Genomic DNA, 13,718 nt, shown 5'->3' on the forward strand with positions numbered 1-13,718 from the left:
AATGCTGATAAGTGTAAGGTGCTGCATTTTGGTAGGACAAATCAAAATAGGACGTACAATAGACAATAGGTGCAGGAGTAGGCCATTCAGCCCTTCGAGCCAGCACCGCCATTCAATGCGATCATGGCTGATCACTCTCAATCAGTACCCCGTTCCTGCCTTCTCCCCATACCCCCTCACTCCGCTATCCTTAAGAACTCTATCCAGCTCTCTCTTGAAAGCATCCAACGAACTGGCCTCCACTGCCTTCTGAGGCAGAGAATTCCACACCTTCACCACTCTCTGACTGAAAAAGTTCTTCCTCATCTCCGTTCTAAATGGCCCACCCCTTATTCTTAAACTGTGGCCCCTTGTTCTGGACTCCCCCAACATTGGGAACATGTTTCCTGCCTCTAATGTGTCCAATCCCCTAATTATCTTATATGTTTCAATAAGATCCCCCCTCATCCTTCTAAATTCCAGTGTATACAAGCCCAATCGCTCCAGCCTTTCAACATACGACAGTCCCGCCATTCCGGGAATTAACCTAGTGAACCTACGCTGCACGCCCTCCATAGCAAGAATATACTTCCTCAAATTTGGAGACCAAAACTGCACACAGTACTCCAGGTGCGGTCTCACCAGGGCCCGGTAGAACTGTAGAAGGACCTCTTTGCTCCTATACTCAACTCCTCTTGTTATGAAGGCCAACATTCCATTGGCTTTCTTCACTGCCTGCTGTACCTGCATGCTTCCTTTCATTGACTGATGCACTAGGACACCCAGATCTCGTTGAACTCCCCCTCCTCCTAACTTGAGGAGGGTAAATGGTAGGGAATTGAGGAATGCAGTGGAACAGAGGGATCTGGGAATAACTGTGCATTGTTCCCTGAAGGTGGAATCTCATGTGGATAGGGTGGTGAAGAAGGCGTTTGGTATGCTTGCCTTTATAAATCAGAGCATCGAATATAGAAGTTGGGATGTAATGTTGAAATTGTACAGGGCATTGGTGAGGCCGAATCTGGAGTATGGTGTGCAGTTCTGGTCGCCAAATTATAGGAAGGATGTTGACAAAATGGAGGGTACAGAGGAGATTTACTAGAATGTTGCCTGGGTTTCAGCACTTAAGCTATATAGAGAGGTTGAACAGGTTGGGTCTTTATTCTTTGGAGCGTAGAAGGTTGAGGGGGGACTTGATAGAGGTTTTTTAAATTTAAGAGGGACGGACAGAGTTGACGTGGGTAGGCTTTTCCCTTTGAGAGTGGGGAAGATTCCAACAAGGGGACATAACTTCAGAATTAAGGGACAAAAGTTTAGGGGTAACATGAGGGGTAACTTCTTTACTCAGAGGGTGGTGGCTGTGTGGAATGAGCTTCCGGTGGATGTGGTGGAGGCAGGCTTGATTTTATTATTTAAGAGTAAATTGGATAGGTATATGGATGGGAGGGGATTGGAGGGTTATGGTCTGAGAGCAGGTAGATGAGACTAGGTGAGAGAAAGTGGTTGGCGTGGACTGGTAGGGCCGAACGGGCCTGTTTCCGTGCTGTAATTGTTATATGGTTATATGTTATATGGACAGGCAGCATCTCTGGACAGAAAGAATGAAGAAGGGTCTCAACACGAAATGTCACCCTTTCCGTCTCTCCAGAGATACTGCCTGTCCCTCTGAGTTACTCCAGCATTTTGTGTCTATCTTTGGTTTGAACCAGCATCTGCAGTTCCTTCCTGCACTGGAATCTCCCCATCTCATGCAACTTCACAGCCAGGGAAGGATTACTGCTAGGAAAAAACATGCTGTAAAGGCAAGATCAATAGACAATAGACTATAGGTGCAGGAGTAGGCCATTCGGCCTCTCGAGCCAGCACCACCATTCAATGTGATCATGGCTGATCATTCTCAATCAGTACTTCGGCGAGGAGGCTGAGGGAGGGTGAGACGCAAGAAGGAAATGCCAAGCAAACTGATTCAGTGTGATGCTTGCAGGATGTGGGAGGTCAGGGACACTGCTGGTGCCTCTGGCTGCTACAAGTGTGAGAAGTGTATCCAGGTACAGCTCCTGAAGGACTGTGTTGGGGAACTGGAGAAGCAAGTGGATGACCTCAGGTTCGTCCGAGAAACTGAGTCGTTCCTGGACAAGTCCTACAGTGAGATTGTTAGACCAAAGGTACTGGAAGAGAGAAAGTGGGTGACGGTGAGAAAGGGAAGGAAACTTGGAGTGCAAGGGACCCCGGGTGTTGTACCTCTTGAGAACAGGTTCAACCACTTGGAAGCTGTCGGGGAAGAAGACGTTACCACACTGAGCGGCAGACTGGCCTGCGAAGCAAAACGTGCTGTTGAGCCAAAACCAAAGAGGCCGACGTCAGGCAACACCGTGGTAGTAGGAGACTCCATTGTGAGCGGTACGGACAGGGGTTTCTGCGGCAACAGGTGGGATTCGAGGATGGTGTGCTGCCTCCCTGATGCCAGGATCCAGGATGTCACGGACAGAATGCAGAAAATCCTCAAGGGCGAAGATGAACAGCCGGAAGTGGTAGTGCATGTCGGCACAAACGATGTCGGAAAGAAGGGGATGAATATTCTGCAGCGTGACTTTAGAGAGCTCAGAAAAATGCAGAAAAGCAGGACCTCCAGGGTGGTTATCTCCGGTTTGCTTCCAGTTCCTCGTGTTGGTGAGAGCAGGAACAGGGAGATACAGGACCTGAATGTGTGGCTGAGGAACTGGTGCAGGTGGCAGGGATTTAGATTCTTAGACCACTGGGATCTGTTTTGGGGTAAGGGGGAATTGTACAAAAGGGATGGATTGCACCTTAACAGGTGGGGGACCAGCATTCTGGCAGGCAGGTTTGCCACTGCTACATGGGTGGGTTTAAACTAAATGGGGGGGGGGGTCAAATGGGATAGTCAAGGATGGAGTTAAAGGGAAAGAGAGTAAAGGGATAGTTAATGACCCCAGAATAAACGGGAAAGAGAGCTCACAAAGGGATAGGAGAGTATGGCCAAGTGTAATAGGATGAGATGAGTAAGGAATTAAAAGTATTGTATATGAATGCGCGAAGTATAAGAAGTAAAGTAGATGAGCTTGAGGCCCAGTTAGAGGTTGGTAGATACGACATTGTGGGGATTACAGAGACGTGGCTGCAGGAGGATCGGGCCTGGGAACTTAATATTTAGGGTTATATACATCCTATAGAGAGGACAGGCAGGTGGGCAGAGGCGGTGGGGTAGCTCTGCTGGTGAGGGATGAAATTCAGTCCCTTGCGAGGGGTGACATAGGGACTGATGAGGTAAAGTCACTGTGGATTGAGTTGAGGAATTGTAAAGGCAAGAAGACACCAATTGGTGTTATCTACAGACCCCCAAATAGTAGCCCGGATGTAGGGTGTAAGATGCAGCAGGAGTTAAAACTGGCATGTATGAAAGGTAATGCCACTGTGGTGATGGGGGATTTCAATATGCAGGTAGAATGGGAAAATCAGGTTGGTTCTGGAACCCAAGAAAGAGAGTTTGTAAGTGCCTCCGAGATGGATTCTTAGAGCAGCTTGTAATGGAGCCTACCAGAGAAAGGGCAATTCTGGATTTAGTGTTGTCCAATGAACCAGATTTGATAAGAGAACTCGAGGTAAAGGAGCCGCTTGAAAGTAGTGATCATAATATGATTAGTTTTAATCTGCAATTTGAGAGGGAGAAGGTTAAATCGGAAGTGTCAGTGTTTCAGTTGAACAAAGGGGACTATGAAGGCATGAGAGAGGAGCTGGCCAAGGTAGACTGGAAAGGGATCCTAGCAGGAATGTTGGTGGAACAGCAATGGCAGGAATTTCTGGGCATAATCCGGAAGACGCAGAATCATTTCATTCCAAAAATGAAGAAAGATTCTAAGGGGAGTAGGAGGCAACCATGGCTGACAAGGGAAGTTAGGGATGGAATAAAACTAAAAGAAAAGATATATAACACAGCAAAGAGTAGCTGGAAGCCAGAGGATTGGGAAACGTTCATAGGACAACAGAGGGTAACAAAATGGGCAATACGGGCTGAAAAGATGAAGTACGAGGGGAAGCTGGACAAGAATATAAAGAAGGACAGTAAAAGCTTCTTTAGATATGTTAAGAGAAAAAGAGTAGCAAAGTCAAATGTGGGTCCCTTGAAGGCAGACACGGGTGAAATTATTATGGGTAACAAGGAAATAGCAGAAGATTGAACAGGTACTTCGGATCTGTCTTCACTAAGGAAGACACAAACAATCTCCCAGATGTACTGGAGGACAGAGGATCTAGGGGATTAGAGGAACTGAAAGAAATTTTCATTAGGCGAGAAATAGTATTGGGTAGACTAATGGGACTGAAGGATAATAAATTCCCTGGGCCTGATGGTCTGCATCCCAGGGTCCTCAGGGAGGTGGCTCTAGAAATAGTGGTCGCATTGGTGATCATTTTCCAATGTTCAATAAATTCGGGATCAGTTCCTGTGGATTGGAGCATAGCTAATCCCACTTTTCAAGAAAGGAGCGAGAGAGAGAAAACGGGGAATTACAGACCAGTTAGCCTGATTTCAGTGGTGGGAAAGATGCTGGAGTCAATTATTAAAGAGGTAATAATGGTGCATTTGGATAGCAGTAAAAGGATAAGTCCAAGTCAGCATGGATTTATGAAAGGGAAATCATGCTTGACTAATCTTCTGGAATTTATTGAGGACGTGACAAGTAAAATGGATGAAGGGGAGCCAGTGGATGTAGTGTATCTAGACTTTCAGAAAGCCTTTGATAAGGTCCCGCACGGGAGATTGGTGACTAAAATTAGAGCACATGGTATTGGGGGTAGGGTGTTGACATGGATAGAAAATTGGTTGGCAGACAGGAAGCAAAGAGTAGGAGTAAACGGGTCCTTTTCAGAATGGGAGGCAGTGGCGAGTGGAGTGCCGCAAGGCTCGGTGTTGGGGCCGCAACTGTTTACCATATATATTAATAATTTGGAAGAGGAAATTAGAAGCATCGTTTGGATGACACAAAGCTGGGTGGCAGTGTAAACTGTGAAGAGGGTGTTAGGAGGTTGCAGGGTGACCTGGACAGGTTGAATGAGTGGGCAGATGCGTGGCAGATGCAGTATAACATAGATAAATGTGAAATTGTCCAGTTTAGCGGCAGAAACAAGGAGGCAGATTATTATCTCAATGGAGTTAGGTTAGGTAAGGGGGAGGTCCAGCGAGACCTGGGTGTCCTTGTACACCAGTCACTGAAAGTTAGCGTGCAGGTACAGCAGGCAGTGAAGAAAGCTAATGGAATGTTGGCCTTCATAACAAGAGGATTTCAGTATAGGAGTAAAGAGGTTCTTCTGCAGTTGTATAGGGCCTTGGAAAGACCACATCTGAAGTATTGTGTACAGTTTTGGTCTCCTAATTTGAAGAGGGACATCCTTGTAATTGACGCAGTGCAGCTTAGGTTCACGAGATTGATCCCTGCGATGGTGGGACTGACATATGAGGAAAGATTGAAAAGACTGGGCTTGTATTCACTGGAGTTCAGAAGAATGAGAGGGGATTTTATAGAAACATATAAAATTATAAAAGGACTGGACAAGCGAGATGCAGGAAAAATGTTCCCAATGTTGGGGGAGTCCAGAACCAGGGGCCATAGTCTAAGAATAAAGGGGAGGCCATTTAAAACTGAGGTGAGAAAAAACTTTTTCACCCAGAGAGTTGTGAATTTGTGGAATTCTCTGCCACAGAGGGCAGTGAAAGCCAAATCACTGGATGGATTTAAGAGAGAGTTAGATGGAGCTCAAGGGGCTAGTGGAATCAAGGGATATGGGGAGAAGGCAGGCACGGGGTATTGATTGAGGATGATCACCAATGATCATAATGAATGGCGGTGCTGGCTCGAGGGGGCGAATGGCCTCCTCCTGCACCTATTTTCTATGTTTCTACCCCGTTCCTGCCTTCTCCCCATACCCCCTGACTCTGCTATCCTTAAGAGCTCTATCTAGCTCTCTCTTGAATGCATTCAGAGAATTGGCCTCCACTGACTTCTGAGGCAGTGAATTCCACAGATTCACAACTCTCTGACTGAAAAAGTGTTTCCTCATCTCCGTTCTAAATGGCCCACCCCGTATTCTTAAACTGTGGCCCCTGGTTCTGGATTCCTCCAACATTGGGAACACGTTTCCTGCCTCTAACGTGTCCAACCCCTTAATGATCTTATATGTTTCGATAAGATCCCCTCTCATCCTTCTAAATTCCAGTGTATACAAGCCTAGCCGCTCCAGTCTTTCAACATATGACAGTCCCGTCATTCTTGTTCAGCACAACCTGGCACTAAGTTTCAAAAGAACATGGTCAAAGAAAATAAGCATGCCTCATGCTGAGCGTACAAATGTATAATTGATATTTATACACAAGTAGAAAGTTTAAAATGTTTAAATATCACTTATTCCTACCATTTGCTGAATTCGGTGGAAAGTTTTGCCATGGAAACTGAATGCTTGCTCGAAGAGCACTCGGTCTTCTACTGTCCACTCATCTGGGAATGGCGTGAAATTTGGAAGGTCAGCCAAGGACTTCTCGATGTTATGCTTGTGCCAAAAGAGCATACCCAAGGCCTGTGGAAGGTGGAAAGGAGAAAATCACAGGGTAAAAGAAAATATCGATTCTCAAAACAGTAACATTCAACGCTAAAGGTGGAATAATTTGTTGAACGGGTTGCTATTGTTGAAGACCTGTGGGGCAAAGTCTGATTATTTACCTGCAAAACAGGTCCAAAGTGGTAGTTTATTGAATGGCTAATTAAACACCAAAACGGAATGATTTATTATTAATTTCAAAAGATCCTACGTTTCTTGCTGTTTCACATTAGTCAACTACATAAAAGATAACCTGTCAAACTGAAAAGCAGATTAATCTGTGAGCTCCCGAGATCTTTCAATGTAAAAACTTGCAGTGATACGAGCACAAGCCAGTGAAATAAAAGCAACTTTGCACATTTACATCCACACTGTGGACGGCTTGATTGTAATCGTGTATTGTCTTTCCGGTGACTGGTTAGCACGCAACAAAAGCTTTTCACCTCGCCAAACCAAACTCAAACTCAATGGTGACAAAATTCTTCATAGGTATTGCTGCATTTCACAACCTATGCCTTAACATATTAAACGGGATCTATTATAGCACATTGAAACAGTTGAAAGGAAACAGGTTACGACTGATCCTCAGTAGATGCCATGTAGAAACTGCTAAGAATTGGTTCCACACCAATCAAAACCTTTCTAAACAGAACAATTTTCAATCTAGCTACTGCCAATGTGTTGAATGAGGTAATAACCTGGGTGTCACCCATCTATTTAATATCCATTTCTGGGATGTGGGCACCTGCCAAGACTTGTAACTACTGTGCATTATTAATAGCTTCCGAGGTGGTGATGATCTGTCCTTGTGAACTGTTGTGATCTGGAGTTGACAGCATATCCTCCTCTTTGGGTAAGAACGTCCAGGATTAGAATTGATAATCACAAAGGCCTAGTATTGGTGATGTACTCAGTCAGACGCAAGACATGCTGCAGCTGGTGGGAAGACAGGACACCAGTCATGACTGAATACCGATTGATGGGGCACTACTTTTGTTGCCGACTGGCCCAGTGGAGTTTCTGATCTATAACAATTTCCATGTCATGATTAAAATCTGGGATTCCCCATTAGCACTGCGGTTGAATGTACACAGGTGGTTAGATTCCATGCTGGTGGCGATGAATGCCTGACGCTTATCATATCATATCATATCATATATATACAGCCGGAAACAGGCCTTTTCGGCCCTCCAAGTCCGTGCCGCCCAGCGATCCCCGTACATTAACACTATCTACACCCACTAGGGACAATTTTTACATTTACCCAGCGAATTAACCTACATATTACCTTTTGCCTTACTCATTCGTGCAATTCCCATTCCACTGGCAACGTTTACTATTTATTGCCCACTTACTGAATCACTGCAGTCCTTCTATAGTGGGTGGTCCAAGTTATTGTAGGAAGGAACTGCAGACGCTGGTTTATACAGAAGATAGACACAAAATGCTGGATTAACAGCGGCTCAGGCAGCATCTCTAGAGAAAAGGAATAAGTGACCCTTCTGCAGACTGAATGAATGAATAAGTTTATTGGCCAAGTATGCATATACAAGGAATGTGCCTTGGTGCTCCGCTCACAAATGACAACACAAACATACAGTTAACAATTAAGAATAAAGCATAACCACATATTTTCATATTTTATTTTCATATTTCAGATACAGCGCGGAAACAGGCCTTTTCGGCCCACCAAGTCCGCGCCGCCCAGCGATCCCCGCACATTAACACTATCCTACACACACTAGGGACAATTTTTACATTTACCCAGTCAATTAACCTACATACCTGTACGTCTTTGGAGTGTGGGAGGAAACCGAAGATCTCGGAGAAAACCCACGCAGGTCACGGGGAGAAAGTACAAACTCCTTAAAGTAAAGCACCCGTAGTCAGGATCGAACCTGAGTCTCCGGCGCTGCATTCACTGTAAAGCAGCAACTCTACCGTTGCGCCAACGTGCCGCCCCATCAAACCAATAAGGATACAACATTACGGTCTAAACATGTGGGTGAAAATAAACCAGAGCAAAATAGAGACTACAGACTTTGGTTATTGAGTAGAACTATCACTCGTGGAAAAAAGCTGTTCTTATGTCTGGCTGTGGCTGCTTTGACAGTCCGGAGTCGCCTTCCAGAGGGAAGTGCTTCAAAGAGTTTGTGGCCAGGGTGAGAGGGGTCAGAGATGATCTTGCCCGCTCGCTTCCTGGCCCTTGCAGTGTACAGTTCGTCAATGGGGGGAACTTGCAGCCAACAACCTTCTCAGCTGTGCGAACGATCCGTTGCAACCTCCAGATGTCGTGCTCAGTGGCTGAGCCAAACCAGACCATGATGGAGGAGGTGAGGACGGACTCAATGATAGCAGTATAGAATTGGACCATCATTGCCTGTGGCAGATTGTGTTTCTTCAGTTGCCGCAGGAAGTACATCCCCTGTTGGGCCTCGACTGAAGTCCAATTGTTGATGGACAGGAAGCTCCTGGATTTAAACAGAGGTGATGACTCTCCAGATCGGAGGAAGGCAGCTATAGGTAGTGGCATTCCTGTGCAGCTGCCACCTACCTTATCCCTCGTGGTGGTCACAGATTTAGTAAGAACTGTCAGAGAACTCATGGCAATCAACTTCGGTGCATTTTGTACATCGTACTGAGGCTGCAGTGTATCGATGGCGGTAGAGGAAAATAAGTACTTAGCACGGTAAACAGAGCAGCTAAAGTGTCTACTTTGCCCCGAGCTTCCTGAACATTGTTCAAGAGAAGAATATTCCGTTGCACTCCTGAATTGTACTTTGAACATGGTGAAGGGCTCAAGGATGCCAGGTCGGAAGTCTCACGAGAGGTTATACACCCTCGTGCCCGTTTTTGCAGCTGCAGTATTTATTTAGCAGCTCCAGGCGAGTTCCTTGTTAAATGACCCCCCAAAGATATTGATGGCGTAATTCTGTAATGGCAAAGCCGCATATAAACAAATGGTCATGGCCTGGAAGTTGGTTAGCGTGAAAGTTAGTTGCCACTTCTCAGCCTACACCTACAAGTGTCCAGTCCTTTCTGCATTTATACATGGATCACTATTTTCTGTGGAAGATGGAAATGAAATTTAACAGCAGGCATCCCACTACCAACCTTATCATGGAAAGATATTGATAAACTCAGTGAAGAGTGTTGGGTTAGAGACATTGTACCACCGTAACAAGACCCTGGGTATGGGATGATGCCAACATCTTGTATAAAGTGCACCACCAGCCATTGGAATGCTCTTCCCAGAGTGATCACCAACTTCACTTTTACCAGGGTTCCTTAATGTCTCTTTTGATCAAATGCTGTTTTGACATTAACAACAGTCACCTCACCTCTAAACGTCAGTTTTTTAAAATATATTCAAACGGTACCTAGGTAAACTACAATGAGTGTATGCAGCCCAGTCACGCATTGGTGGCAAATGAAAAACTGTACCTTCCCAGGCCCCCACAGCCTGCAGCGACACGATTATCTCAATCACCGAGGCCGATGTCAGAAGATCCTTTGAGAGTATAAATACTTTGACAGCGTCTGGTCCTGATGGCGTACCTAGCTGCATTCTTAAACCCTTTGTAGACCAACTGGCTGGAACTTTTGCAGACATCTTCCACGTCCGGGAACTAAGATTTGAAGTCCCCACCTGCTTTATAATATCGATGCCCAAAAAATGCAAGAAGACTTGGCTCAATGACTACCGACCGGTGGTGGGACTATTACCCATGGTTATGAAGTCTTTTAAGAGGATAGTTCTGACGCATATCAATCGCTGCCAGAGGTAGGACCTGAACCCATACAATTTGCCTTCTGCCTCATTAGATGAAGAGAGGGTGCTATCTTGCTGGCTCTCCAATGGACCACTTGGTAATATGAACAGTTCAGGCTATTGTTCATCAATTAAATCTTGGTGTTCAACACCATCATCCCCTCTAAACTTATCAAGTCATTCCTGTACCATTGAATCCTCGACTTTATCATCAGCAGACCACAATCAGTGTGAACTGGCAACAACACTTCGTCCTTGATAATCATCTTAGGAGCACCTTCAGTTGTTTGCTCAGTCCCCTGCTGCACTCTCTATGTAGGCAGGGAGAGTTCCAAAGGCAGTTTTCAATAGGGAAGAGCCACATCACCCTGGCCATGCACTCATCTCTCTTCTATCATCACCCAGAGGGTAGAGGAGCCTGAAAACCGTGACCTCCAGGTTCATAAACAGCTTCTTCACTGCGACCATCCGGCTCTTGAATACTGCACAACACTAACCACAACTCTACGTCAGCAACTTCAGTTCTCACATTACAGACTTCAGTTTTTACAATTACCAATTAGTACTGATTATTACTTTATTCCATTTTTGATTATTGCAATTTAGTATATTGAGTTAATGGACCTATAAAGTTGCAGCAAGCAAGGATTTCATTGTTCCATTACATATGACAAATACATTCTCTTTTCCATGTTGTTGCTGTTGAAATTGTACCAGAACAGCATGGCTAGAGATGCAGATGGCTCTGCCATTACTGGGATGTTGCCTGGTTGCTTATAAGTTCCAGGTCATTTAAAAAATATATTTGCTTCTGGCTCCTTTCCACCAAATCAGATGGCTGGGAGTTTCCTTCCACAAGATGTGTAGGAAAATAACTGCAGATGCTGGTACAAATCGAAGGTATCCTTCCACAAGATATTGCATTAAAATGGGGTGACGAGTTCAGTATTAATGTTTTCAACAAAAATCGACTGTAAAGGTTTCTGCACAGTCGAGTAAGCAGTTTTAAACTATTTCTGTCAAACAAAGCAGTACTGAAGTTTTGTGACAAATGCCAGCTGGAGATCAGCTGAAAACAGGGTGATGATGAGTTGACAGCAGTAAATAGTCAGTCAAATTCGTTTGGTATAAGTCTTTGAAATTTTCAACTGAGGTATACTTTTCATCCAATGGAGGAAGAGTGAAATATTCTGCAACTAAAGTTAGTTTTCATTGTTCCAAAGATAGAGGTGAATTGGAACAATCAACATGTTTATTCAGCATCCAATTTATAAAGTTTTTTAAAAGTAATGCCATTGTAAATCTTCACGCACCGTTCCTGGGGCCAGAAACAGCTATGGTAATTTGCGCTGTCAATACTGACAATAGCCTGACAATGGTGACACTTTTCATATTTATAAAAAAATTATGATCAATCTTAAAACCAAAAACACGAGTTCCCATATTGTATTATTGCACACAGCTAATTTCATAGAAAACACTCTGACAAGACACTTCAGAAGAAACTTCCGGGTTTTTTTTCATACTTCATCACAATTACAGACAACAAAGCAATTCTTCCATATGCAAGGGTCACTTTTTCGAATTTCATCCTTTCTTCACATGTCTTTCTGCAGCAATGGAAATGATCTCTAGGTTTCTTACATTTCTTCAGATCAGGAAGGGTTCCATTACAATAAAATACAGGGAGAAAAAAAATCAGAGTGAGGTTGAAATGAAGAAAGCAAACCCAGATTGAAATAAATACATAACGAGAAATGACAATGGTCTTTAGCAATAAGAACTCAAATAAGCGTTTTCACAAGTTAGATATTACAACACTATTTAAGTGCCAGGGTGCCGTACATGTGTATAGTCATAAACCTGGCAGCAGGCAGAGGAGCAGGTGGCAAGAAGGTTCATTATAAGATTAGACCACATTAAGGTAGGTTAATCTGGGGAAGAGTGTGATGTAAAGTTTAAGGAGGACATTTCAGAATGAGCGTTTGAGATGACGCTCAATACTTTGCAAGAAGTTAGTGGCAGAACTAGAAGTGAAGGAGATAAGCAAGATTTTGGCGAGGAGTAAAACATCTGGATTGAATTATACATTTGTTAGGGCACGTGTTTGACGCATTAAAAGGCAAAGTGGTTGGTCTTTCCAATGTTCAATTGGACACTCAGGAATTAGGCAAGCAGTTTGAAAGATTGGGGTTTGAGAGAAAGTTGGATGGGAATGCACATGAATAAAATAAATAGGCCAAGATCTGTTTTAGGAGAGATTTCAGAAGTAATGGTCAAGCATATGAAGAGAATTCATTACTGCAGCTGCTTTGACTGAAACCAGATGAGTGTGGAATTAAGCACAACAATCCAACTGAGGTGGACATAAGGAACAGATTTCATTGCAATAGAGAACACTATTTGGGATCATTTGATGCTGTGGCAGGGATAGAAGAATAACAGGATTGTAATACAGTATGGACAACATGGGCACGGATCCATAGCTCAGTATAATTTCTAAATTAAAGAAAGGAATATTGAAGATGTTACAGTAACTTGCAAGAGCCAAAGAACAAAGGATAGGCTTACTGAGGAACAGTGAGCAATGTTGAAACGTAACTGGCAACACCAGAGGAAAGGGAGCATTTTCAGTCAGGGAAAAATGGGCAGTCAAAATTGACTCAAAGATCAAATTTTATATCTTAAAAATGTTATTACCTGCTCCATGTTGTAGCCATGCTTCTCTTTAGCTATTGCAATGTACTCATCCACTGAAAAATGCAAAACAAAAAGTTAAAACTTTTACAACTTCAGCTTATCTTATTGAGTCAACACAAGAATATAAACGGCAGCAGGAATAGGCCACCTAGCCCTCTGCCTCCTGCCATTCATGATCATGGTTGATCTTTCAATTAAGTTTCACTTTCCTGCACCAACCCCCATTCTCTCAATTCCCTCAATAACTAAAAATCCATCAATTCAAGTGAAGCTCGTCTCTCCTTCACCCAATGAAATCAAAAACCATTTCCCCACATCCATCCAAGTCCCCACATCCATCCGTCCCCACATCCATCCAAGTCCCCACATCCATCCAAGTCCCCACATCCATCCAAGTCCCCACATCCATCCGTCCCCACATCCATCCAAGTCCCCACCTCCATCCAAGTCCCCACATCCATCCGTCCCCACATCCATCCAAGTCCCCACATCCATCCGTCTGAAGAAGGGTCTCGACCCGAAACATCACCCATTCCTTCTCTCCCGAGATGCTGCCTGACCTGCTGAGTTACTCCAGCATTTTGTGAATAAATCCATCCGTCCCCACATCCATCCAAGTCCCCACATCCATCCAAGTCATGCACTCAGCTCAAACTTG

At 44.3% G+C, this 13,718-nt stretch overlaps 1 protein-coding gene across 3 annotated transcripts in view; it reads right to left on the minus strand.

Moving 5' to 3' along the window:
• Positions 1-13,718, minus strand: part of rcor1 (REST corepressor 1) — a 93,902-nt gene that overhangs the window by 20,759 nt on the left and 59,425 nt on the right. For all 3 annotated transcript variants that reach the window (XM_078406012.1, XM_078406010.1, XM_078406011.1), the window contains exons 4-5: positions 13,061-13,113; positions 6,406-6,567 (exon numbers count right to left, since the gene is read on the minus strand). In XM_078406012.1, coding sequence (XP_078262138.1) covers positions 6,406-6,567; positions 13,061-13,113 — 215 coding nt within the window. The remainder of the gene's footprint in view (positions 1-6,405; positions 6,568-13,060; positions 13,114-13,718) is intronic.

Source organism: Rhinoraja longicauda, chromosome 10 (assembly GCF_053455715.1).
Source record: "Rhinoraja longicauda isolate Sanriku21f chromosome 10, sRhiLon1.1, whole genome shotgun sequence".
In the NCBI taxonomy this organism is placed as follows: Eukaryota; Metazoa; Chordata; class Chondrichthyes; order Rajiformes; family Arhynchobatidae; genus Rhinoraja; species Rhinoraja longicauda.